A 26,787-nucleotide genomic window follows, 5' to 3' on the forward strand; every position below is an offset into this window, starting at 1 on the left:
ATCTAGATATATATTAAATCTCTATCAAATTTTGAAATGCTTAAACAGTTAATATATTCATTACATGATTTTTCAAGGTACCCCACACTGCAGTTCAAGTGAGTGAAATTTGATAATGCCATCGGAATAATTAAACAGAAGTTGTGTTCAATGTATTTTTTCACCCACCAAATATTGATCCACTTTTTGCATATTTATACAGCAGTTAAAGATTTTTGTTTCCAGTTAGAGAGAATATGTCTTCGGTTTTTCATCTAGTGTCACACGATATAACTTCCCTAGTCAAGAGGTGACTTTTTTTTCTTTCTTTCTTTTTTTTTTTTTTGTAATTTATTTATTCAAAGAAATAAATGACATGCACAAAGCTCCATAAAGGTTGTTAATCTAAAGGAGGAAAATTTCCTGCATCTTGAAAAACTCTTAAGTGGTTTGCAGAAAGACCTGAAAAAGATAGCTGCATTGGCATGATTTCTAGGAAAAATTCAGATTTCATAGGTAAAATTCTCTCAAGAGGCTGAACTCATATGGTATAAACATACATGCCTTTTTTTTTGGGAGAACACAAAATTTTTATTATTAAAAGTGACCTTTAGTGATTCAAAAATTGTTAGTAGTGAACTTTTCATTTATCAGAATAAAAAGGAAAAGTGATGCTAATGAATTTGTTTCAAACAAAAGCAAGCAAATACCATGAGATCACAAAGTATACATAAACTTCATAATATTCCTGCTTCTTTAAAAACAAACTGCTGAAGTGGTTTGCAGAGAGAGAGAGAGAGAGAGACATGAAAAAAAAAATAAAAAATACTGATGTGCTGGGAGAAATGCTTTGTGAGAGGACAGGGACATATTTTCTAATCAGGAAGAGATCCAAATTGCACACATTTCACTTTAAAGCAAATTATGGATGGTTTTGGTGTTGTAAGAACAGAACTAGAATCAAACCAACTATGAAGCATGCGGTGGAGGAGCATCCGCAGATAAAGTTGAGGCTAAGAAATTTGTATGAAATTTTGAAGATAAAGTTATTCACCTTCCCAATTGTTCAACTTTGACAAAACTAGCCTCTTCTGGAAAAAAACAAACAAACATTAAGCATGAACAGAAGCTGCCAGGACACTGAGCACTGAAAGACTGTCTGTTGATGTTCAGACTGAACGCCTTGGAAGACTTCAAAATGAAGACTACTCCTTTCCTATCATTCCAAGAAACTGAGAACAATGAAGAATGTTTGGATAATGTTATGTTTAGATATCCTGTGATTTTTAAGAGTAATAATTGAGTGAGAGCTGTGTTCCATACCTCATTAAGTTTTGACAGCTGGAGAGACCTGAGTTCAAATCCAGTCTAGAATGTGAAGAACTTTTATCACGAAGGTAAATTCGCTAGTCTCATATACGAGTTGCTTAAGGGTCAAATCCAAATAATTAGGAGAAGACCGCCATATTGTCTTTAAGGAATGCTGAGAACTGACTGGGGCTTTTGATCCAATGTCCAATCCTCACCTTCACATAGTGCACCCTGTTAGGTACTGAACAAATGAGGATGGCTAGCAATTTGGGACCAAATTGTACTCTACTGGCTTAAACTACAAATAATATGATGGTATGACATGAGATTTCACACCAGCTGAGGTGTGGCCTAGTTAGACAAGGACAACTTTCACAATTTTTGTTTCTACTGTATGTATATTCGATTCATATAACTAATAATTTAAAAAGTTTCACATATTTGTAATTTATTATAACACAAATGTTAAAAAAATCCCTTTATAATTATTCGTGTTTGGATAAAATATTATCACCTCCTCCTCCAAATTGCCTTTGCCCAAGAGGGGATATGCTAGTGTTAGTAAAATTTTAAAAGGAGTATGCAGGTAAGGAAAGTTTGGGAAACACTGCTCTAAAGGATAGTAGTTGCAAAGGCAAATTTTGGTATGATGTGGTGTTCTTTTTGAAGTAGAGGCACCAAGTCTTGGTTTTCAGCATAGTAAGCTTTTTCACACAATGGAGGGTAGTAAGTGGTTGCCCAGCACCCACAACTTGTACATCAATATCAACAAACTCATCTCTTTTACTACAAAGGTCAGGCTTCCTCAATCCAATGTTAGTCGTATAGTTGGGAGGTCTACTGCTGTTATCCAACCTTTGTTTTATAACTCACTGCACTGCATTGTGCATGTAAGTCATAACAATGTTAAGCAACATGAGCCAAAGTTTCTATACTCTGATAGCCTGTGCTGCAGTTCTTATCATTGCTTCTTCCCTGAGTTATATGAACTTGAGTTAGCACAGCATTGCCTCTTGTTTTAATTAAATCTATATATTCAAATCAAAGCAGGAGGCAAGTTCCACCTCCGATCCATTGATGTTAAGAAGGGATATAGTTAGATTTTTGTTATGTGGTTCAACTGACTGAATGGTGCAGCATTAAAGCCCATCTCCAACATCAGCTGAGGAAGTCATAACTGTCCCATCAAGCACCCATCCAGAGGTGCGTTGATATCATCCATAATACACGAATTCCTCGAGGCAGAAAGACATAATTCTGAGATGGTGAGGGAAAATTTCTGATTGCAACCAGACAGGTCTTACAGGTGGCAGATAGTGGATCTCAAGATATGGAAGGCAACTGCGAGATAAGCAGGGTAACTTGACGAATAAATAGTCCTACACTGACACTGCCATCAGGGATGGTGAAGAAGCCTCTCAAACCAAAATGCCACAGAATGTTATATCACCTTGACAACAATGCTATATAGCACCCTATGCCACCATTAAATAAGCATGTCCCTGGGGAGGTAACCAAGGATCAACTGCAATAGCTGTCTATCAGGCAAGGTGTGGCTGCACAGTTGTCATCTCCATGTTAGGAACAGCCTCTATTTTGAGGACTGATGGTGGTTTGTACTGCCCCCAGCTGAGAAATAGCAACTTCTAATTCCTTGCCTTGGGGTCTAAATGCCAACAATGGTATCCTGGACACTACAAGAAATGACCACACTGTGGGGTATTATTACAGAATATCAATGGTGGATGACTTACAATATTTGCAAATAATCTGGAAATAAGGGTGATTTCAAATGTGTATTTTAAAATCACATTTTAAAATACACATCTGCCAGATGTTTATTTTAATCTCCTTCCATATAAATTAAAGATACCAAGAAATTATATACTTGGTTTAATCCTTTATCCAAGTGTAAGCAAACAAAATTTGTGCCTGAAGTATTTTCAGGACTGGGGCAACTCATGGTAAAGGTGGTACTGACTTCACATCACTTGCCTTAGTATCCCATAATGCAAGTTGAGAAATAGCAACATAATTCTTCACCTCGGGGTCTAAATGCCAACAAAGGTATTCTGGACACTACAAGAAATGACTACACTGTAGGGTATTATTATTACAGAAATCAATGGTGGTGGTGGTTCTTCCTCTTCTGCAGCTTTTCCCACTTAAGTAGGGTCACTGTTTGCAGTGAGTTTCCTTCACAACCTCCTGTAGCCACATCCAAGTTCATCCTCAAGTCCTCCTCCATCATCTTCCTCCATCTCTTCTTTGGCTGCCTGTGCCTCCTCCTCCCCTGTACATCCATCTGCATGACCTTTCTTCCCACATACTTTTCCTCCCTCCTCATCACACGAGCAAACCATCTCAACCTTGCCTCCTGTATCTTTGCTCCTAGGTTCGTAACTTTCACTGTTCCCCTTACATAGTCATTTCTCAGACGATCCTTTCTGGTCACACTGCACATCCACCTAAGCATTCTCATCTCTGCTATCTCCATCCTGCTGATGTTATTTTTTTCTCAGGGGTCACAGTTTCCATAGTGTAAGTCATAGCTGGTCTTACTACTGTGCTGTAGATTTTGCCTTTTAGATTGATTGGCACTCTTTTATTGCATAGCACTCTAGCCATCTCTCCAGTTCCTCTATCCTGCATTCCACTTCCTTCTCAGCCTCACTATCCTCTGTCATTGTTGAACCTAAGTATCGAAAGTCACTGACCTTCCTGATGACATTTCCTTCCAGATCTGTCTTCTGACTGCCATCCACTTTGCAACACATATACTCTGTCTTACTTCTGCTCAGTCTCATTCCTCTCTCTTCCAGTACTTTCCTCCAACTTTCCAGTTTAGCTAAGACTTCTCTTGATTCTGTACACAGCACGATGTCATCTGCATACAACATAGTCAAAGGTGCGTCCTCTGTCACCACCTCCATAACAATATTAAACAGGAACGGACTTAATGCTGACCCGTGATGCAAGCCAACTGTCACTGGAAAACTTTCTGTCTCTCCCAGGCAGGTCCGAACACTTGTCGTCACATTTCTGTACATTTCCTGCACCAGCCTGACATATTTCTCTGGTACTTTCTTCTCCCTCAGACTTCTTGCCCTGGCACTCTATCATACGCTTTCACCAGATCAATAAATACCAGATGTAGCTCCTGTTGCTTTTCTTGAAACTTTTCCATCATCTGTCGTCGATTGACCAGGCATGAAGCCAAATTGCTCCTTTGCAATCTCGACCTCCTTCCTCAGTCTTCCATCAAGAACCCACTCAACTTTACTCCTCTGTAATTCTTACAGTCTTGTGCATCCCCTTTACTCTTGTAGGGGACAAGAGTACTTTCCCTCCATTCCTCGGGTATATTTTCCTTCTGACAAACTTTTATCAACAGGTCCCACAGCAGGTCAATTCTCTCTTCCCCCAGTGCCTTCCATGCCTCCACTGGGATCCTGTCAGGGCCCACCAATTTTCCATTCTTCATCCTCTTTATGGCCTCCTCCACTTCCACTCTACTAATGTTCTGCACCATTCCCTCATAAGGCTCCCATCTTCTCTGTGAGTCCTTGCATTTTCTTCATTCAAAAGCCCTTCAAAGTATATTCTCCATCTGTTTCTTATATCTACATCCTTCCTTAATACCCTTCCTCCAGAGTCTTTGATCTACCTCACACATATGATGTCCTTTGATGCCTTATTTCTACATTTTGCCAATCAATAACTCTTTCTCTGTCCTTCCTTTATTTCTAATTGATCATAAAGGTGGATGACTTACAATATTTGCAAATAATCTGGAAATAAGGGTGATTTGATTTCACATGTGTATTTTAAAACCACCAGATGTGTATTTTAAAAATGAACAGAACAGTTCAGGGAGTTCAACTTACAGCAAAAGAGTAAATCAATAGAAGTTTGTGACAGTGACATATACAGCTGATGTATAGTACATTTAGGCTGTATGATGTTCTCATTCCTGTAAGCAACATTTTTCGCTTGTGAGATTGGAAGCCAACCAGAAGGAAGGAAGGAAACTAGATCAGGAAATAATTTGAGTTTTTTTTTCCCTGTTACTAATGAAAATCAAAGTAGTTTACTAAATTGTTGAAAGTTTATCCATTTGGTTATATTATAAATTAAAGATACCAAGAAATTATATATTTGGTTTAATCTTTTGTCCAAGTGTGAGCAAACAAAGTTTGTGCCTGAAGTATTTTCAGGACTGGGGCAACTCATGGTAAAGGTGGTATTGACTTCACATCACTTGCCTTAGTATCCCATAATGCAAAGCACATCTCCTTGCAGACTTGTATAATGCTCACTATGAAGATCAGTTTCAACCTTTATTGAGGTCTCATCAGTGGGAGCCAGACCCAGAGGTGATACCAAGGTTGAAGTAATGCAGAAGTCATATTATTCATATACAGAGTGTCTCAAAAAAAATGTATACACACTTCAACAGCTGATAACTCACTTAATTTTCATTATTTTGCAGGTTTAACGGATTTGAAATAATGGCTGAAGCCAGACTAAGCATTGAGGAAAGAAAATTTATCCTAAAATGCTACTGGAAGTGCAAAGACAGTTTAGAAGAGAATTTCAATGAGATCCACTTACGAGACTTACTATCAATCGAATTAGAGATAAATTTGAAGAAGATGGCACTGTTCAAAATGTCCATAAGCAACATTCAGGAAGACCATGAACGGCTACGAAGCCTGCAACAGAAGAAAGGTTGATTGAAACGTATCGTCAAAGTTCAAGAAAATCTGTGCGACAAGCATTTCGTGAGATAGGAATATCAAAATCAAGTGTCCATTGCATGTTGAAGTGCAGTCATTGGAAAAGTTACATTCCAAGAAGAGTACACACTCACAACGAAGATGATCCAGATAGGAGAATGCAGTTTTGTGAGTGGTACTTGGAAAAATGTGAAAAGGACACACAATTTCCAAGACAAATTGTGTGGAGTGATGAGGACACATTTAATTTAAATGGGTCAATTAACCAGTGCAATTTCACTTATTGGGTACCTGAGAATCCACATGTTATGGAGGAACATCATGTAAATTTACCAGGAGTGACGTAGTGCAGCTTATCAGAACACGGATTAATTGGACCATTCTTTTTCGATGGTACTGTAACTGTTGCCAATTACTTGAACTTGCTGCATGAAGCTGTCATGCCACGTATTCAAGAGGACTTTTATTTTCAACAAGATGGGGCCCCTCACACTACCATCAAGATGTGAGGGCCTATCTTGAGACTCTACCCAACAGATGGATTGGAAGAAGAGGTTCTGTAGAATACCCCCCCCCCACCAATGGACTTCTTCTTATGGGGATTTATCAAGGCTAAAGTTTATGCTTCAAAACTGGCAACAGTCGACAACTTGAAAGCAGCAATCGAAAGAGAATGCACCCAGCTACAAGACGAAATGATTCTCAGTGTTTGCAATTCCATTGGTGCTAGTTATCAGTGGTGCCTGGACCAGGACAGTCATCAGTTTGAATACAGACGTTGAGGGATAAAAGTACATGTAGTGTACTTTACAATGTGAAAGTTTATTATAATAAATACCAACTTTATGATCATTCAAAGTGTGTATACATTTTTTTTAGACACCCTGTACGAGTTGCCAAAAGGTGTCACACCATCATTATCAAATTCCTGCCATGTACCCTCAAGGGGTGTACAGGATATGACAGTACTACATGAAAAAATTACATCATTACTAACTTCCTATCTAAAATTTTCCTCCAAATCAGTCTGTTACTTGTCAACATTATCAGATCTTATATTTCTATCGTCTAAGGCACTTTGTACTGTATCAATCCACCTATATCTTGGTCTTCCTCTGGGTCGTTTTCCTGCCAACCTGGCAGAGAACACTTGTTTTGCTAATCTTTCCTCTCCCATTCTATTTAAGTGACCATACCATCTGAGATTAGCTCTGCTAACGCATTCCTGGATGCTGACAATGTCAAGTTCTTTCCTAATATCCTCATTTTTAATATGATATTGCCATTGATGCCATCTGTTCACGCCTCTAATCTTTCTCAGGACTCTCATATCTGCGGTCTCTAGTCTTTGGTCAAGTGTTTTACTTCTGACCCAGCTCTCTTTAATCCATAAGTTAAAACTGGTTTGAACCCTGTCTTGTATACAGCTAATTTAGTGTTCCGACTAATTTCTCTCTTATTCTATATGAATTTATTCAATTGACTTCCCACGATACCAGCTTTGCTGATTCTGTTGTCTATTTCTATATTTAGTTTACCATCTTCAGTAAAAATTGTGCCTAAGTAGCTGAAATGTTTTACTTGTTCCACAGGTTCTCCATTCACAACACAGTTGACATTTTCAATGATTCTACCTATTTTCATTGTCTTTGTCTTTTTATTGCTAACCTTCATACCATATCTATTACAACAGCTATTCAATTTAGTCAGAGAATCTTGCAGACTTGTAGCGGATTTATTTAGAAGTATAACATCATCCGCATAAAGCAAAGAGCTGACATTAACATCTCCAATTTTGATATCAGGTTTAATACCACATTCCTTCATAATGTGATCCATATAGATAATGAATAACAGAGGGGATAATGTACATCCTTGTCTCACACCAGATTTAACATTAAACCATCTTCCTGTACTTCCTTCAATTCTAACTGCTGACTCACAACTCAAATAAAGACTAAGTATTGCTTGATATAATGCCCCATTGACACCATATAACTGCAGCGTATTGAATAGCTTCTCTCTTGGCACCTTGTTATATGCCTTTTCCAAATCGACAAAACTTAAATACAGATCTTTGTTATATTCCCATGCTTTCTCGACTATTTGTCGTAAAGTGAAGATCTGATCCTGACAGCCTCTATTTTGCCTGAATCCAGCTTGTTCTTCACCAAGCTTTTCTTCCACAATTCTTCTCAACCGTTTCTCAAGTATACTTGCATAGATCTTGCCAGGAACACTCAGTAGGGAAATACCTCTGTAATTCTCACATTCAGTTTTATTTCCCTTTTTATTTGTTATATTCCCATGCTTTCTCGACTATTTGTCGTAAAGTGAAGATCTGATCCTGACAGCCTCTATTTTGCCTGAATCCAGCTTGTTCTTCACCAAGCTTTTCTTCCACAATTCTTCTCAACCGTTTCTCAAGTATACTTGCATAGATCTTGCCAGGAACACTCAGTAGGGAAATACCTCTGTAATTCTCACATTCGGTTTTATTTCCCTTTTTATATATGGGTACTATGAGAGCTCTACTCCAATCATCGGGAATTCGTCCCTCTGTCCAGGCTTTCTGAACTATGCAGTGCAACCACTGTCAGACTCTTATACCACCATACTTCAGCATTTCTGGTCGAATATCATCTACTCCTGCTACCTTTCCACATTTCAAGCCTTTGATGACTTTTTCTACTTCAAGAATGGATATGTATTCCCGACTGCATGCCTGGTCAGTGTTTTTTATCACTGTGCTGTCATCACTGCTTGTTTCATTTAGTAGTTTTTCAAAGTAATTACTCCATACTTCAAGGATATCTTTTTCTCCTGTTTTCATTTCACCTTTATCATCTTTAATTCCTTTTACAGCACTCTTTCCTCCATTCCTAAGCTTCTTCAACAACCTCCAGAATATTTTGCCACCTTCTTGATATTTATTTTCTATATTCTTGCCAAAGTCCTCCCATGACTTTTGTTTAGCTAATTTTACACACTGTTTAGCTTTCTTACATTTGTCTCTGTATTCTGTAAGAGTAAAAGCTGACTTATTTGCCAGGAACTTTTGATATGCTTTCTTCTTTTCCTTCACTGCCTCTTTAACTTCCTGTGTCCACCAGGGAGTTCTGACTTTTTTATCCTTGCACACAACCTCACCACATGCCTCTCTGGCAGAATCAATCAATGTTTCCTTCAGAGTTTGCCACTGAATCTCCAAGGTTTGATTCCTGTTCTCAAACTCTTTCATTTTCTTTTCAATAATATTTCTGTATTTTAGTCTACAGTTCACATCTGAGAGCTGCTCAACTTTTATTCGCTTTAAAACTTTCTTACATGTTATTCTTTTCAATATGAAATTCAATTTTATCCTGCTCAAGACTAAATAGTGATCACTTCCAATTTCAAATCCTCTGTACACTCTGGTGTCCTGCACCAGGGAGAAAACATCACTATCAACAATAACATAGTCAATGAGACTTTTCTTATTCCTAGCCTCTTCTCTCCATGTGAATTTGTGCACATTTTTATGTTGGAACATGGTGTTAGTAATAACCAGTCCATGTCCTGAGCAGAAATCCAACAGATATTTGCCATTATTATTAGCTTTGCTCTTTTCTCCAAATTTTCCCAAAATATTTTTGTATGTCTCACAATCATTTCTTACTCTACTATTTAGATCCCCAACAAGGATCAACTTTTCCTTTTTCATTGTGTCAGTTGCTTTTTCTAAAGCCTCAAAAAATTCCTCCACTTCTACCTTAGTAGAACCTTCTGTGGGACCATAGGCACAAATAAGTCTCATTGTCCAGTTCCCGATTCTCATATTTGCCCACATTACTCTACTTGAGACCGACTGCCATTCAAGAAGATTAGCCTCGTATTTTGTGTTGAATACTATGGCTACTCCTTCTTTTCCTTGATTGTCATTGCCTGAATATAACATTTTGTATTTATTGCTCAGAAAGATCTCACCAGTTTTGGTCTTTTTTGTTTCAGTCACCCCTATTATGTCGATCTGGTACTTATCTAATTCCTCAGCTAGCTCCATTTCTTTGCCATTCAGGCTTCTTACGTTGATAGTACCGATCTTTAACTCTGGTGATGTTGAGTTGGGGTTTGTTTTCAGATTTGTTCCAGTAGCTGACTTTTCGCTGTTCGCCCTGGTTCCCTGGCGAAAACAACGGGGGCCTTGTTTAACCGGGCGACGCCCCGGCCGGCATGAAATTTTGTCATGTTGTACCATCATTTTTTATTTTGGTTTAACCAATAAGAATACAATTTGGTCGGCTAAATCCCAAATTGCCAGCCCATCCTCGTTCGTTCAGTATCAAAGTAGATACCCAACAGGGTGCACCACGAGAAGGTGAGGATTGGACATTAGGTCAGAAGCCCTGGTCGGTTCTCTGCATTCCTTTAAAGGCTATGTGGAGGTCTCCTCTCAGTTATACAGCTTTGACCCTTAAGCACCCCGCTGTCACACCTTATTATTATAATATGGATTAGAGCTAGCTAGTTGTTGAAAGTTTTTCCACTTGGTTATACTATAAATTAAAGACATCAACTGGCTATCTCTAAGCCAGAGTATTATAATAATAAAGTGTGACACTTTTTGGCAACTTGTATATGAAAAATATGACTTCTGTATTACTTCCACCTTGGTATCACCCCTAGGTTCGGCTCCCACTGATGAGACCTCAATAAAGGTTGAAACCAGTCTGGGTAGTGACCCTTCCCATAATGCATAGCATTATACATGTCTGCAAGGAGATGTGTTTTGCATTATGGGATACTAAGGCAAGCGATGTGAAGTCATACCACCTTTACCACGAGTTGCCTCAGTCCTGAAAATACTTCAGGTGCAAACTTTGTTTGCTTACACTTGGATAAAGGATTAAACCAAGTACATATAATTTCTTGGTATCTTTAATTTATAGTTTACTAAATGATTAAAAGAAAAAGTGTGTACAAAAAATGTGTTGTCACAAAATTTTTGATATTGATAATACTATCAAGTACAGTATCAAGGACATCTATGCACTATGCCTTGGACTTAAGATTTTTTCAGTAGAATTTCAAGCCAAATGATATATGAACATGGTAACGATGACTGTACATGCTTAAGTTAAATGCTTATTCCCAATTAGATTATTTCCATTACTAACAAATGTAATATACCTTTGGACCATTTCTTCTTGTTCTTTCACCATATGGGCAAGTTGTTGAAATATTGTTCCTAATTCTACAATTGTGGCTTCAATATTCTGCATGGTATCAGCTCTGCTTTGAATATAGGAATCCTAAAAATGACATAACCATAACATATTTACAATGAATTTTTACTTAATAAAAAAATCTGATGCAACTATTTTCATATCCTTTAACAAAATATTAAGTATTATTCATATCTCAATTCTTCAGAGCATTCTGAAAAACTGAAAAGTTTAACTTGATTATGGGAGATGGAGAAAATCAACTTATGTGTTCTTTCAGAAAGAAAGGAAAACACAACTGAAATATTATCTATTTCAGTAAAATAATTACTTATCGCATACTGTTCCTCCATTTTTTTTCCTCCTAAGGTTTCAGCAACCTTTGTAATATTAAGGAAATCAATCAGCAAAGGTTGCACAAAAATCAATACTTGTGGGATGATGGCACCAAAGATGAAGAGTTTCTCCATTCAGTAAAAAGCTGAGTTGTGCTTTACTTATGATAAAGTAACTTTAGGTCAGCATTTCCATGTTAATAGAACAGCTTCTCATCCTACCTACAAATTTATTATTTTTTTTGTTTGGTGCAGTAATTAATTACAGCAGAGAAGAATTTAAATCTTTTCTATTGTAAAACTTTGTACAATTAAACAGCTCTGCTTAAGCAAACTACCACTGGCACATAAAATTACAATCATGATAACTACAAGTTGCTCTATTTACTAAATTGGACATTGAGAGAAAATATGTTTAAAAGTGGTTCAACCAGAAATGCAAACCAGGTGGATTGCCACCGCAGCAGGGACGTTTATGAATGTCTTTAGGTGGTAAATGAATTTCGTTGCCTGTATGAGATAAATGCCATTCTTACTGGAGCCCTAGTCCCCAGCCTTAAAGTGAAAAAGTACCATGTTTGGCTTCTAAAGCAGTTTCCAGATTATCTAACTCTTATCTTAGTCACTCACAATGCTAATGTAAGATAAGTTTAACCTTTCAGACATTAAAAAATCCCAACAACTTAAAAATCAATAATCATTTTAGTTCCTACTGGGATTTCATTGGATAATAGCAGCAATTCAGATGTGCTGGTGGCTGAAATTTAAAACTGCTATACCGAAGAGTATGCTTGAGTAGCACACTCTCAATGGAGTGTGCCCTTCAAGCACATTATATCCTCAGAATAATCATAGTAAAGTCATTGTACTCAATATGAAAATATTCTTAGAAATATTATTTTTGTAATGATATCTTACAAATGATCACAAAACATACATGAATATAGCCAGGGGGATTGGAAGCAGGAAGTAAATCCCCATCGGGATAAAAGTGATTATAAAAAGAAAAATGTGCAAGACCAATCTACAATGAACTGAAGTTGAACAACTCATACTCTGACTGAAAACTGAAATGTACAAATATTTTATTCTTCTTTAAAGAATAAAATATTTCTAAAAATAATAAAATAGAATAAAAGTCCTAAATGCTGAAACAGGCTAAAAGCCTGTTTCAGCATTAAACCAAGTTTAATGCTGAAAGAAATGGAGGCATCAAAAGGAAGAAGTTGCACTCAATGGCCTTAGTGAAGGTACCAGAAAGATTTGGATTTGTTGATAACATTTTTAAGCTTTTTTTCATTTAATAAGTAACAAAAGCAAATAAGTAGAAGTTACAATGTGCTACTTCAAGCTGAAGACCTTTTATAATACTGAGCTAATAACTTGTTTGTACTGAGATGCAAGTTGGTATTGTTGGATACTACTTCTTAATTTACTTTGGATCCGACATGTTAGTCACTATGATGTTCTTAAACAAAATTATAAGTTGCTAGTTGATTTCTAATTCAATATAGAGAAAATTTATATTTATAGACTGCACTCTATATCTGAATTAGTTCAAGAATTGAAGAAAAACCAACTCACAACTATCCTCTTTTATATGATGTTATTATATATACTGGCCGAGTATATTTAACCTACTTAATTTTCCCGCTTTGGTTCAAATATTTTATGAATGGTGCAGTAAAAGAGATTCAGGCAAAATACAACTTTTCATTAACAAAAACAAACATTTAATTTTAAAATCATAAATTTTACACTTAACTTCAAATCAGTAATTAAGATATCACAATCACTTCAGCTTTTCTGATAAGTACAATCAAACTCTGACAAGATAAATCTGTTATCTCTATATCACAGTCTTTTCATAGTTCCTTGAGTTCCAAATACAATAAAAATTGCAGTAATACCTCTTCATAAACAGACACTTTTAATTTTACGCTTCTTTTAATTCTCCACGATAGTTACTCTTAACATCAGGGAATTCTAAAATGAAACTCACACACTTCTCTGAACAGAAATATTAAAGTTGGAATAATCTTACCGTTAATCTTCTTCCTTCATCAACATACACACAAACACTGTTTATAACTGTAAACACTTTTAACAATAAACAGCACTCATTAAAATAAATCTTCTAGCATTAACTGAATTAATTTACGGGCACAATACATATAATCAGATGTTCTTGTATGAAGCACTACTGATTACTCTTGAATTAGGGCAATACACAATAACTCTTTAACTTGGGGTTTTATATGTACAGATGTTCATTCCTCCGGCATTCAAATAATTCTTTAGCCACTATAATTCTAAACACCGCTATCATTAAACACAACCCTGTTGCCTCTATTTATTCTCTAGTTACTTCTTACTATGCTTCACGTTTCAGTGTGTCCTTGAAAGGTCGGCCCTGAAAATAAATCTCAACTAAAATATCGCTAGTCATTCAGTAGTCACTCAGCTATCTTCCGTTGCTTTATTTGTTATTCAGAAACTTATTAGCTAACTGCTTCTCAACTTGTAGACTTTATTTAGTTGCTTGAGTGACTTGCCGACTCGCTATTATCGCACAGTGATTGCCGAATGCCCGATTCCAACCTAATGCCAATCCTTCCCTCTCTAATAAATCTCTAATGCTCTCCCCCTTTTTACCAGCATTCCTCGCTTTTTTATATATGTTTTTCCCACCTAAATTGTTCTCGAGATCTCATTAGCTCTTTTCAATAAACCTTCTCCTCACGTCGTGTTCCAATTCTTGCGCTTGCTTACTTCATGCGTTTCCATGACAACAAAACAAAATATAATAAAATTGAGCTATTACATAACGTTAAACTTTACAAACAGGAATAAATAGAGAATATTTGCATTTCAAATAATGTGCAGTTAAAATATTGAATACAAATTCTTATAACATTATCGTAATAATAATTAAAATAGCTTAATAATATTTAATACAGTCTTTTCATTATTAACACATATATCTTTGATTAAATAATTAAATATTAGACAAAATTAAAGTAGTTATATGAATATTAAATTGTAAAATAAGTTGTTTACATTAAATATTATTTACAAGTCTAGCCTTTGTGATGGAAGTTCATGTTGGATTCTGAAGCAAATAATAATTACTCTAATCTCTACATAATCAGAATCCAACAGTATAACACAAAAAATTACTCATCATGGATAGCATAAAAAAAAAAAAACCGGATTTTATTTAGGCAATTTTTACCTAGCACAATGTAAGTAACATCAGTGTGATTAGAAAGAAGGAACAACAGCATAATCATATGACAGAAGGAGTAACGATGTAAATATGAAATCACGAATTGTAAAAGACAGAATGGTCTAATTATGACTGAAGTTCAGGAAAGTTTGTAAAAGGTATAAAAATTAACATCAATGAGCAGTGTTAAGCGATGCCACTTCAGCAAAATAGGATAAATGCAGTTGATCAGGTTCCTTTGGATTAGAATGATGTGGTAATGTCACACAACTTTCCTTATACACTCTCTCTCTCTCTTCAGTAAGGAGCCTGCTACTTGAGGACTTCAGTGTTTTTCTGGTGAACACAGTGTGCAAAGGTGATACCATATTCTGCAAGTGTAGAGAGATGTAGCTCATGGTATTTGGTGTAATTTTTAATTTCCTCATGAACTCAAGGGGCTAATGAACACCAGGGAATGCTAGAGGAAGCTTATCCTTTGTAAAACATAAAAAAACTTTTGGACAGGAAGGCATAATTTCAACTGTCAAGAGTTTTAATTATCTTGGTGATGTACTTGAATAATGTTTGTACATCCATACAAACATTATTCAAGAAAAAATGAAATGATTTGAAAGCAAGAACCGAACTTTATAGTCCCAGTGGCAAACTGAAGAAAACACTGACTGCTTTAGAGAGCCATGTCGTGAAGGTACCTGCAAGAACAGAAAAATAAGACCACCAGAATCAGTACTGGAAAATAAAGTATACAAAAACTTCCCAGCAAAGTTGGCAGATATCCTAAAAGAATACAGAGAAAAAATGTAAAAGAGCTAAGCTATATGTAAAAGTAACTAAACAAAAGTAATGGAAAGACTAGTAAGAATATTGAAGGTAAATATCAGGAAGGTGGCAAACTGTTCTGGAGGCTATTCAAAAAAGCTTAGAAATGGAAGAAAGAGTACTGTAAAAGGACAGATGATAAAGCGGACATGAAAACTGAAGATATTCTAGATGCTGGAGCAATTACTTTGAAAGACTTGAAATGAAACAAGCAGTGACAGAACAGTAATAGAACATATTCAAGAGAAATGCAAACAGGAGTACATATCAATATTTGAGGTAGAAAAAGCTATCCCAAGCCTGAAATGTAAAAAAGTAGATTATATTCAACCAAAAATGCTCAAATTTGGAGGTATAAATCTTGCAGTGGTTACACAGCATAATTCAGAAGGCCTGGTCAGAGGGTTGAATTCTAAATGATTGGAGTAGAGCTCTCATAGTTCTAATCTATAAAATAGGAAATAAAACTGAATGTGACAATTACAAAGGAATTTCTCTAGTAAGTCCTCCAGTTAAGATTTAAGCAAGCATACTTGAGAAGAGGCTAAGAAAATCGTGGAAAGGCAACTTGGAGAAGAACTAGGTGGATTCAGGCCAAACAAAAGTTCTCAAGATCAGATTTTTGTGGGAATATAACAAGGATTGCTACTTAAGTTTTGCAGATCTGGAAAAAGCACATGATAAGGTGTACAGAGAAAAGCTTTTCGAAACGTTTAATTATGTGGGTTAATTGGAGAATTATACAGAACAATACACAAGCTGACTTACATTACACAGCAGTTGTAAGTCAGCTTATAAGGCAATTGAAAGTCAGCAGTTAGAAATGAAGGAAATACAAGATGGCTTGACATACAATCAGGGGTAAGATAGGAGTGCACGCTATCTCTGCACTCTTATTCATCATCTGTATGGATCACATTAAAAGGTCATTAAACTTGATATCAAAATTGAAGATATCAAACTTAGCACTTTGATTTATGCAGATGATGTACTCCTAAACAAATTTAATCTCTCCCAAGATTAAATAACAGCTGTAACAAATTTGGCTTGAAGTCAAAGACCAAAACTATGAAAATAGGTAAGAATTCTCAAAGGAGATCCTACAGAAGAGAAATATTTTACCTATTTAGGCACAGTTTGTAGTGAAGATAGGTCAACAAAACAGGGTTTGATGCTAAGATGGCAAAATAAAAACCAGAAGTAGACCAAATTCTAAGTGGATTGATTCAGTCAGAAGTACTCTAGATGCATGAAATGTTAGATCTAATAATATTGGAGTACTGTTTACAACAGACTGATCTGGAGGAAAATTGTTGATCGATTTGTGAAAATGTAAACATAATGATGCATTATCATAGTAAGTTATACATCTGATGAGAATACTTATCAAGAAACTGATGATGATGATGGTGATGTGTGCAGAAATTCCTCAAAACACAGGCAGGATGCCCACAGTCTTCTTAAACAGCTGAATTTAGAGTGTGTGTGTGTGTGTGTGTGTGTGTGTACACAAGCACTATACACATGTAATCCATGATCTCAATGCAATGCTTAATTCATTGGTCATATGCTCATACTATTGTTTCATCTTTCAAAGATGAATCGGATGTGTGTGTAGAAAGGCTTATGTGTTTGTCGTACATGTTTTATTTTTGACGGAACACAAAATTATAAGTAAATAATTTATTTACAAAAAAACACAGTTTGTCCCAATACGTGAGACTACAACAACATGGCATAATCAACGGACTAGTTTAACAAAATTGTAGCAGCAACACAAAGACTAAAGTCCTAATTAGGCACCCTCTATCTGAAAAAAAGAAAAATTGCATCATTACATGCATTGCATTTATAAACGAGCGAGTGCAGCGTTATTATGAGAACAGATTAACGCCACTCTCCTGGAGTTATCAAAATTAAATTCAACCATCAATGCGTTACGTGAATTACTATGTAATATTTTAAACACGAACAACATCACTGATGCAATGGCTAAAAAAGAATTCAACGTAGTCAAAAACCGGCACCAGAAAAAGTTTGAAAATCTCCAACACCAACACAGTGCTATACAACGACCGCAATTACAACAAGATCGCATTGTGGTGAATTTATCATTGCTCACCTTAACCAGAGAAAACGTTAGTGTTTTAAGTCGAGGGCACACAATTTTGCCATTACTCCTAAACAACCTCCAGCCAATAGCCAATAACATAAGTTTAGATGTTTATCTAGATGTTTCACATACTAATCGAGTCTAAGCCTCCCAGAAATAATATCCCTCATAAGGAAATCATTGCTCTAAAAGAGTTATATAATAATAACTAGATTATCATAGCAAAAGCAGACAAAGGAAATGCAACCATGGTGATGGACAACAGAATATGAAAACAAAATGCACACCTTTTACAAGATCAATCAACATACAAAATTATAGATCGCAATCCCACCAACATACAAAGGAATAAATTACTGAAAAAAGTCACTTCCTGGCCCAAAGAAACAGTAAACAAACTCTAGCCCTTCCATGTTAAAATACCTAGGATATATGGAGTACCAAAAATTCACAAACAAGGTACACCCCTTATGCCGTATTGTGGATAGTATAAATAGTCCCACATACAAACTAGCTGCACATTTAGCCAAGCTACTAGCCACTCTCACAAACAATTCTCCCTCCTTTGTCAAAAATTCTGCCCACCTAAAAAGCATTTTAGAACACCATACTTTAAAAAGCTCAGACTTAATTGTGAGCTTTGATATCTCCTCACTATTCACAAATGTACCACTAATTGAAACCCTTAATCTACTAAGTCACACGTTCCCCGATATATTTGAATTATTTAAATTCACAATACATGTAGGATATTTCACATGGAAGGGAAAATATACAAACAATTAGATGGGACAGCTATGCCCCCCCCCCAGCCAACTTCTACATAGAACACTGGGAAAAACTAGCTATCAATACAGCCACTCTCAAACCAACACTTTGGCTACGCTATGTTGACGATGTGCTTACTATTTGGCCACATGGCCCAGGGACATTGGAAACATTCTTAGCGCATTTAAATAGCCAACATCCTAAAATCCACTTTACAATGGAACTGGAAGCTAATAACTGTCTGCCCTTCCTGGATATTACTTATCACATGTCTTCCAGATGGTTCCTTATCATTTTCAGTTTTTAGAAAACCCACACATACAGGGAGATATTTACACAAACAATCACACCATTACCCTTCTCAACAGTATGGTATTTTAAAAACGCTAACCCACAAAGCAAGAGCAACTGTTCCAAAGACAATGCACTTACTGCTGAACTGACTCACTCTTACGCCACACCTTCTTAGCCAATGGCTATAATCCCCATAAGATAAACAAAATACTAGATGCTCCTAAGAAACCCCTCCCACTATCCACCACAGTGAACTACAACAAAACAGTCACCACATCATACATTAAAGGCATATCAGAAAAGATATCTAGAATTCTTAATAAACATGAACTATGCACAGTATTCAGAACGTGTGTCAAATTAGCAACTCTCATCCGTTTACCCAAGGACAGCATCCCTCCTTTATCACATCCAGGAGTCTACGAAGTACTGCTTGTGTGATCAAGCTTACTATGGTCAAACAGGAAGAACTGTGAACATAAAAGATGTCAAATTAGCAACTCTCATCCGTTTACCCAAGGACAGCATCCCTCCTTTATCACATCCAGGAGTCTACGAAGTACTGCTTGTGTGATCAAGCTTACTATGGTCAAACAGGAAGAACTGTGAACATCTGCATCAGTGAACATAAAAGATACATCTGGCACTATCACTATGGCAAGTCGGGCCTAGCAGACCATGCTTTGGATACCCCTGCACACAGAATCAACTGGAAGAAAACAAAAGTACTGCACATAAACTCTTACAAGTCGGAGAGATTGTTTTTAGAAGCAACAGAAGCTTTGAAACATACTCCAAATCTCAACAAATATGACTGTATAAATTTGCCTAAGATCTGGGAGACAGTCATTTTAAGACATAACTAGTACTGGCTTTTTCTGTTTTTTTTTTTTTTTTTTTTTTTTTTTTTTTTTTTTTTTTTTTTTTAGGACTTTAGTCTTTATGTAGTAACTGAAATTTTTTTTTTCCCCAGATAGAGGGTGCACAATTAGGACTTTAATCTTTGTACTGCTGCTACAATTTTGTTAAACTAGTCCGTTGATTACACCATGTTGTTGTAGTCTCGCATATTGGGACAAACTGCGTTTTTGTGCTCTGAAGATGCTGGTTATAACACCAGCAAAATATCAGCAATAAGTCAATAAATTATTATTTACTTATAATTTTGTGTTCTGATATATACCGTCAAAAATAAAACAACATAGTAATAGGATGACCACAATGAATTTGGCAAAATTCGATAAATAAAAAAAGTTCATTATTACATAAATAATCTATAATTATTATACACATTTCGAGTATCAAGATTATCAACTTAATAATAAAGTTTGTTTATAAGGAAAATTCCTTATAAAATAGGCCTTTTTACACCCTAGACAAGATCAGAACCCATTTCTTTCCAACCAAGTCAACATTACATCTAAAGCAATGAAATTAAGTCTCTGAGGCTGACATATCGTATCCATTAATTGTGTGTTCTTCTGGCTGGTGTGCCTGTTTTGCAGGATAAGTTTCCAAGGGAAGGAAACCATGCCAACTCTGTATGATGCCATCTAATACTTACTTTCAATTGAATATTCCTTAAAAAAATAGGCCTTTTCACATCCCAGACAAGATCAGAACCCATTTCTTTCCAACCAAGCATCAATACTGACTAAGGTTTAGAGGTCTCTACTTCATAACAGATATGCTTTTTTTTTTTTGTATATATATATATATATAAGATAGAACAGTAGCTAGGATGTAATGCCATATTTTATAATTTGAATTTCAAACATTTTGCTACTTCCTATCCAACAATTCCAGATGTAGATAAATAAATATAAGTAATAAGTGTTCTTACTTACATTCATCATGATTTACATTCAAAGTTTTAATATAAATATTAAGAATGCTATTAGTTCAGTATAAAAGTTCATCTCATGTACTGTCAACTTTAATTAGAAATACATTGTAACTCCAGCCTTTCATCTTAATTATCACATACTTTTCCTACAGATATACATCTATACATCATTGTATCTTCAATATAATGATGTATATTTGCCTCAATAATTCAAAAACTTCAAAAAGCAACAGCAAGTTGTTAATCATACTTTTATATTTATCAATTTAAAATGATAATAAATTAAATATTTACTTGTTCATCTATTAGTTGCAGCTGCAACTGCTTCTGGTTCTGGTCCCTTCCAATGGCGTCCATGTCAATAGCAAAGTCTCCCCCACTTCTACCAGCATGCTCATCAGCAAGGAGAACACTACCTGTATGACCTGACATTGCAGATGGTGGCAGAGTGCATGATACTGTACCTTGGGTGAACTGTTCTCGTCTGGTTTTCTGATGTTTTAAATTCTAAAAGAATTTCAGGCAGTCTGATCAATTATGTTATAAAAGGATGTAAAATTCATATCACTTAAATAATTTTTAAAGACTTTAAATGTTGTGTATGCACATTTTTCATATTAAAATGTTAGGTTAAGTCAAATAAAGAAAAAATCTGATACCAAAAGTGACATTAACTTATATCACTGAATTGGTTACAGTAGAATACAAATGACCAACAAAAATGGCATGGTTTAGTCAAGTGTTCTCATAAGCTGCCATATTAATAAATTCTTGCATTGCTATGCAATTAGGACATCTGAAATCCATTGTGGCTATCCCTTAAAGATGAAAATGTGATGAAGACTAAAGAAATATTTGGGTAAACCAAATTTTGACAAAAAGTAACAAAAATGTCAAGGAGAGTTATGCATGCTTTCCAATGAGAATTAGAAGATGCTCTCCTAGTTTTAGTTCTGAAACTGTACAGATTTGTGCTAGAACTTTTATTATAGCATTATAACTCCATAACTTTCCAGTTTCCATAACAGAGCTTTGGCATACAAGCCAAATATTACCACAGACAATATGCAGGTTTGATTTGCATGGCACAGAGCTCTCATGATTTGACAACAGACTAATGAAAAAGCAATAGTGTGACGTGATGAATCACAATTATCTTCAAATCAGACGTATTTGGGTATAGCAGCTGCCTGGAGATTAACTTGGATGTATATGGGGTGGTAGTGGTATCTTGATAAGGATTTTACCAAGAGGAGTAGGCCTTAGCTCTCTTAAAATGACAGCTGAACATTATACTTAAAATCTAGAATGAGAATCTAAATTGTAAAAGGCAGTACATAGTCCCAATTGGAATCATTCAGAACATCCTTAGGAAGAGTTAGATGACAACAGAGAGCAACACCAACACATCTAACTTCACGTTTGATAAAATTACGGAAAATATCCAGAAAAATAATCTTGTAGATGTAACCTTTGCCATTGATAATAATATCAATGGCAAAGGTACATTTCTACTATTTCTACAATCTATTAGAAGATCTAAGTCTATCAAGGGTGGATGAAGCACACAGTTTTTTTTTAATTACTTAACACCCTTTGCCAGTTAATTACTAATTAACCAGTCAGCTTATGGGTCAAAGTTAACTGGGAGGAAACTTTCACAAAGATTTTTAAGGGATGGAGAAACCAGGGCTTCTGACCTAATGTCCTCACTTCTGCATGGTATACCCTGTTAATATATTTGTGTAGATACTGAGCAAATGAGGATGGGCCAACAAAATCAAAATGTACTCTGAACTGGCTAAAACCAAGAGACAATGATGGCAAAGCAAGTTGAAATATTATGCCAGCTGAGACACCACCCTGTTAAACAAAACTCTTGCTGTTTTTGCCAGGAAACTAAGGGAGTGAACAGAAAAAAGTCAGCTAGAACAAACTTAAAAGAATTCAAGACAGACATCATAAACATAAGAAGTATAAGCAGAAAAGAAGTGGAACCTGATAGAAGAATTAGAGAAGTACCACATCAACATAACTATCATCATCATCAACATCAAATTCCTGCCATGTACCCTCAAGGGGTGTACAGGATATGACAGTACTACATGAAAAAATTACATCATTACTAACTTCCAATCTACAATTTTCCTCCAAATCAGTCTGTTACTTGTCAAGACTCCAACATTATCAGATCTTATATTTCTATCGTCTAAGGCACTTTGTACCGTATCAATCCACCTACATCTTGGTCTTCCTCTGGGTGTTTTCCTGCCAACCTGGCAGAGAACACTTGTTTTGCTAATCTTTCCTCTCCCATTCTATTTAAGTGACCATACCATCTGAGATTAGCTCTGCTAACGCATTCCTGGATGCTGACAATGTCAAGTTCTTTCCTAATATCCTCATTTTTAATATGATATTGCCATTGATGCCATCTGTTCACACCTCTAATCTTTCTCAGGACTCTCATATCTGCGGTCTCTAGTCTTTGGTCAAGTGTTTTACTTCTGACCCAGCTCTCAGATCCATAAGTTAAAATTGGTTTGAACACAGTCTTGTATACAGCTAATTTAGTGTTCCGACTAATTTCTTTCTTATTCCATATGAATTTATTCAATTGACTTCCCACGATACCAGCTTTGCTGATTCTGTTGTCTATTTCTATATTTAGTTTACCATCTTCAGTAAAAATTGTGCCTAAGTAGCTGAAATGTTTTACTTGTTCCACAGGTTCTCCATTCACAACACAGTTGACATTTTCAATGATTCTGCCTATTTTCATTGTCTTTGTCTTTTTATTGCTGACCTTCATACCATATCTATTACAACAGCTATTCAATTTAGTCAGAGAATCTTACAGACTTGTAGCGGATTTATTTAGAAGTATAACATCATCGGCATAAAGCAAAGAGCTGACATTAACATCTCCAATTTTGATATCAGGTTTAATACCACATTCCTTCATAATGTGATCCATATAGATAATGAATAACAGAGGGAGTAATGTACATCCTTGTCTCACACCAGATTTAACATTAAACCATCTTCCTGTACTTCCTTCAATTCTAACTGTTGACTCACAACTCAAATAAAGACTAAGTATTGCTTGATATAATGCCCCATTGACACCATATAACTGCAGCGTATTGAATAGCTTCTCTCTTAGCACCTTGTCTTATGCCTTTTCCAAATCGACAAAACTTAAATACAGATCTTTGTTATATTCCCATGCTTTCTCGACTATTTGTCGTAAAGTGAAGATCTGATCCTGACAGCCTCTATTTTGCCTGAATCCAGCTTGTTCTTCACCAAGCTTTTCTTCCACAATTCTTCTCAACCGTTTCTCAAGTATACTTGCATAGATCTTGCCAGGAACACTCAGTAGGGAAATACCTCTGTAATTCTCACATTCAGTTTTATTTCCCTTTTTATATATGGGTACTATGAGAGCTCTACTCCAATCATTGGGAATTCGTCCCTCTGTCCAGGCTTTCTGAACTATGTAGTGCAGCCACTGTAAGACTCTTATACTACCATACTTCAGCATTTCTGGTCGAATATCATCTACTCCTGCTGCCTTTCCACATTTCAAGCCTTTGATGGCTTTTTCTACTTCAAGTATGGATATGTATTCCTGACTGCATGCCTGGTCAGTGTTTTTTTATCACTGTGCTGTCATCACTGCTTGTTTCATTTAGTAGTTTTTCAAAGTAATTACTCCATACTTCAAGGATATCTTTTTCTCCTGTTTTCATTTCCCCTTTATCATCTTTAATTCCTTTTACAGCACTCTTTCCTCCATTCCTAAGCTTCTTCAACAACCTCCAGAATATTTTGCCACCTTCTTGATATTTATTTTCTATATTCTTGCCAAAGTCCTCCCATGACTTTTGTTTAGCTAGTTTTACACACTGTTTAGCTTTCTTACATTTGTCTCTGTATTCTGTAAGAGTAAAAGCTGACTTATTTGCTAGGAACTTTTGATATGCTTTCTTCTTTTCCTTCACTGCCTCTTTAACTTCCTGTGTCCACCAGGGAGTTCTGATTTTTTTTATCCTTGCACACAACCTCACCACATGCCTCTCTGGCAGAATCAATCAATGTTTCCTTCAGAGTTTGCCACTGAATCTCCAAGGTTTGATTCCTGTTCTCAAACTCTTTCATTTTCTTTTCAATAATATTTCTGTATTTTAGTCTACAGTTCACATCTGAGAGCTGCTCAACTTTTATTCGCTTTAAAACTTTCTTACATGTTATTCTTTTCAATATGAAATTCAATTTTATCCTGCTCAAGACTAAATAGTGATCACTTCCAATTTCAAATCCTCTGTACACTCTGGTGTCCTGTACCAGGGAGAAAACATCACTATCAACAATAACATAGTCAATGAGACTTTTCTTATTCCTAGCCTCTTCTCTCCATGTGAATTTGTGCACATTTTTATGTTGGAACATGGTGTTAGTAATAACCAGTCCATGTCCTGAGCAGAAATCCAACAGATATTTGCCATTATTATTAGCTTTGCTCTTTTCTCCAAATTTTCCCAAAATAACTAGTATTACTGAAACAGAGAAGACAAAAATAGGTGAGATTGTTCTAAATAACTACATATATTCAAGCAATAAGGATCAGAGAAAGGAAGTAGCAGCTAAAGAACATAAACATGAAAAGAATCTTCTTGAATGGCAGGCAATTTCAAGTAGTGATGTTGGCACTTGTTGGAGGTGTAAATAGCAGAGTAGGACATGAATACCAAACACAAGGAAATGTGTTCAAGAAAATTTAAAGAAAAGAGCAAAGGTATAAAAGAATCTTCTAGATTTCTGTTAGCATATAGATTAGTCATTACTAAAACCATGTTTCAACATAAGGATGTACATATATTTAGTTATATTTTCACACCATTTCAGGACATGAGAACACCAGGGATTTGAAACAGGAAGTGATCATAATTTAGTTTTAAGTAGGATAAAAACAAATATCATATTCCAAATAAAAATATGTAATAAAGCATACTAAAAGTTCCTAGCAAGTAAGTCAACATCTACTCTTAGAGGATACAGAAAAAAATATAAAAAAGTGAAGCAGTATGTAAAAGGAGCTAAACAAAAAAAGGCATCAGAAGACTTTTATTATTAAGAAGGTGGGAAAATATTCTGGATGGTATTAAAAAAATAAAAGCATAGAAATTATTATTACATAACACCTCCAGGGAGTCCGAAAACTCATCTGTCTCCACCAACTGCAACTACCTTCATCATCTACACCAACCATCAACCACTGACCACCAACACTAGTATTTTCACAGACAAACATCCATGCCCATGACGGGATTCGAACCCGCTGCTGGAGAGCAGATACACTAACCACTTGGTGAACCAAACCAGCAAAAAATAAACCTTGCACCTGTTAGAAATCAAACATGAGACTTTCCGCCTGTAAAACTAATGTGAAAACCACCTAAATGGAGAGAAGAGTACTGTAACAGGAATTAGAAATGATAAATGTGACACTAAAACTGATATATTATTTTTGAAAGATTGTTAAATGAAACAAAAAGTGATAGAAAGGTAGTAGAAATATTCAAGCGGATGCAATCAGGCATCATACATGTCAATACTTAAAAAAAAATAAATAAAATAAATAAATAAATAAAATGGTATCAAAAACCTGCAATGTGGAAATGTGGCTGAAAAAAAGGCATTCAACTAGAAATGCTCAAATACAAATGCTTTGCAGTAGCTGCACTACATAATCCAGAAGGCCATCTAGAAGGTCAAATTCTGAATGACTGGAGTAGGACTCTCATAGCATACAAGAATAAAAATGGATATAAAACTGAATGCGAGAATTACAAAAGAATTTCCTGAGTGTTCCAGGTAAGATTAATGCATGCATAATTGAAAAGAGAAATTTGAAGAACAAGTTAGGTTTAGCCAAATTAGGGATTGTCGGTATCAGATTTTAACTTTAAGCAAACAGCTAAGAAATCATGGGAATACACCAAGGATCTGTATTTAAGTTTTGTAGATCTGGAAAAGGAATATAACAAGGTAGCAAGAAAAAAAGCTGTTAAAAACACTATAATAATATGTAAATGGAAGATGATATATCATGCAATAAGTAGTGTTAAGTTGTATGCCAGT

The 26,787-nt window shown here is 35.7% G+C and overlaps 1 protein-coding gene across 1 annotated transcript in view; it reads right to left on the bottom strand.

Moving 5' to 3' along the window:
- Syx5 (syntaxin 5) overlaps nt 1–26,787 on the bottom strand; it is a 202,696-nt gene that overhangs the window by 1,257 nt on the left and 174,652 nt on the right. The window contains exons 8-9 of the mRNA XM_090398913.1: nt 20,935–21,147; nt 11,199–11,320 (exon numbers count right to left, since the gene is read on the bottom strand). Of these exons, the coding sequence (XP_090255039.1) occupies nt 11,199–11,320; nt 20,935–21,147 (335 nt within the window). The remainder of the gene's footprint in view (nt 1–11,198; nt 11,321–20,934; nt 21,148–26,787) is intronic.

Source organism: Typopeltis vanoorti, chromosome 10 (assembly GCF_054136105.1).
Source record: "Typopeltis vanoorti isolate ZY-2024b chromosome 10, IOZ_Tvanoo_1.0, whole genome shotgun sequence".
Lineage (NCBI taxonomy): Eukaryota > Metazoa > Arthropoda > Arachnida > Uropygi > Thelyphonidae > Typopeltis > Typopeltis vanoorti.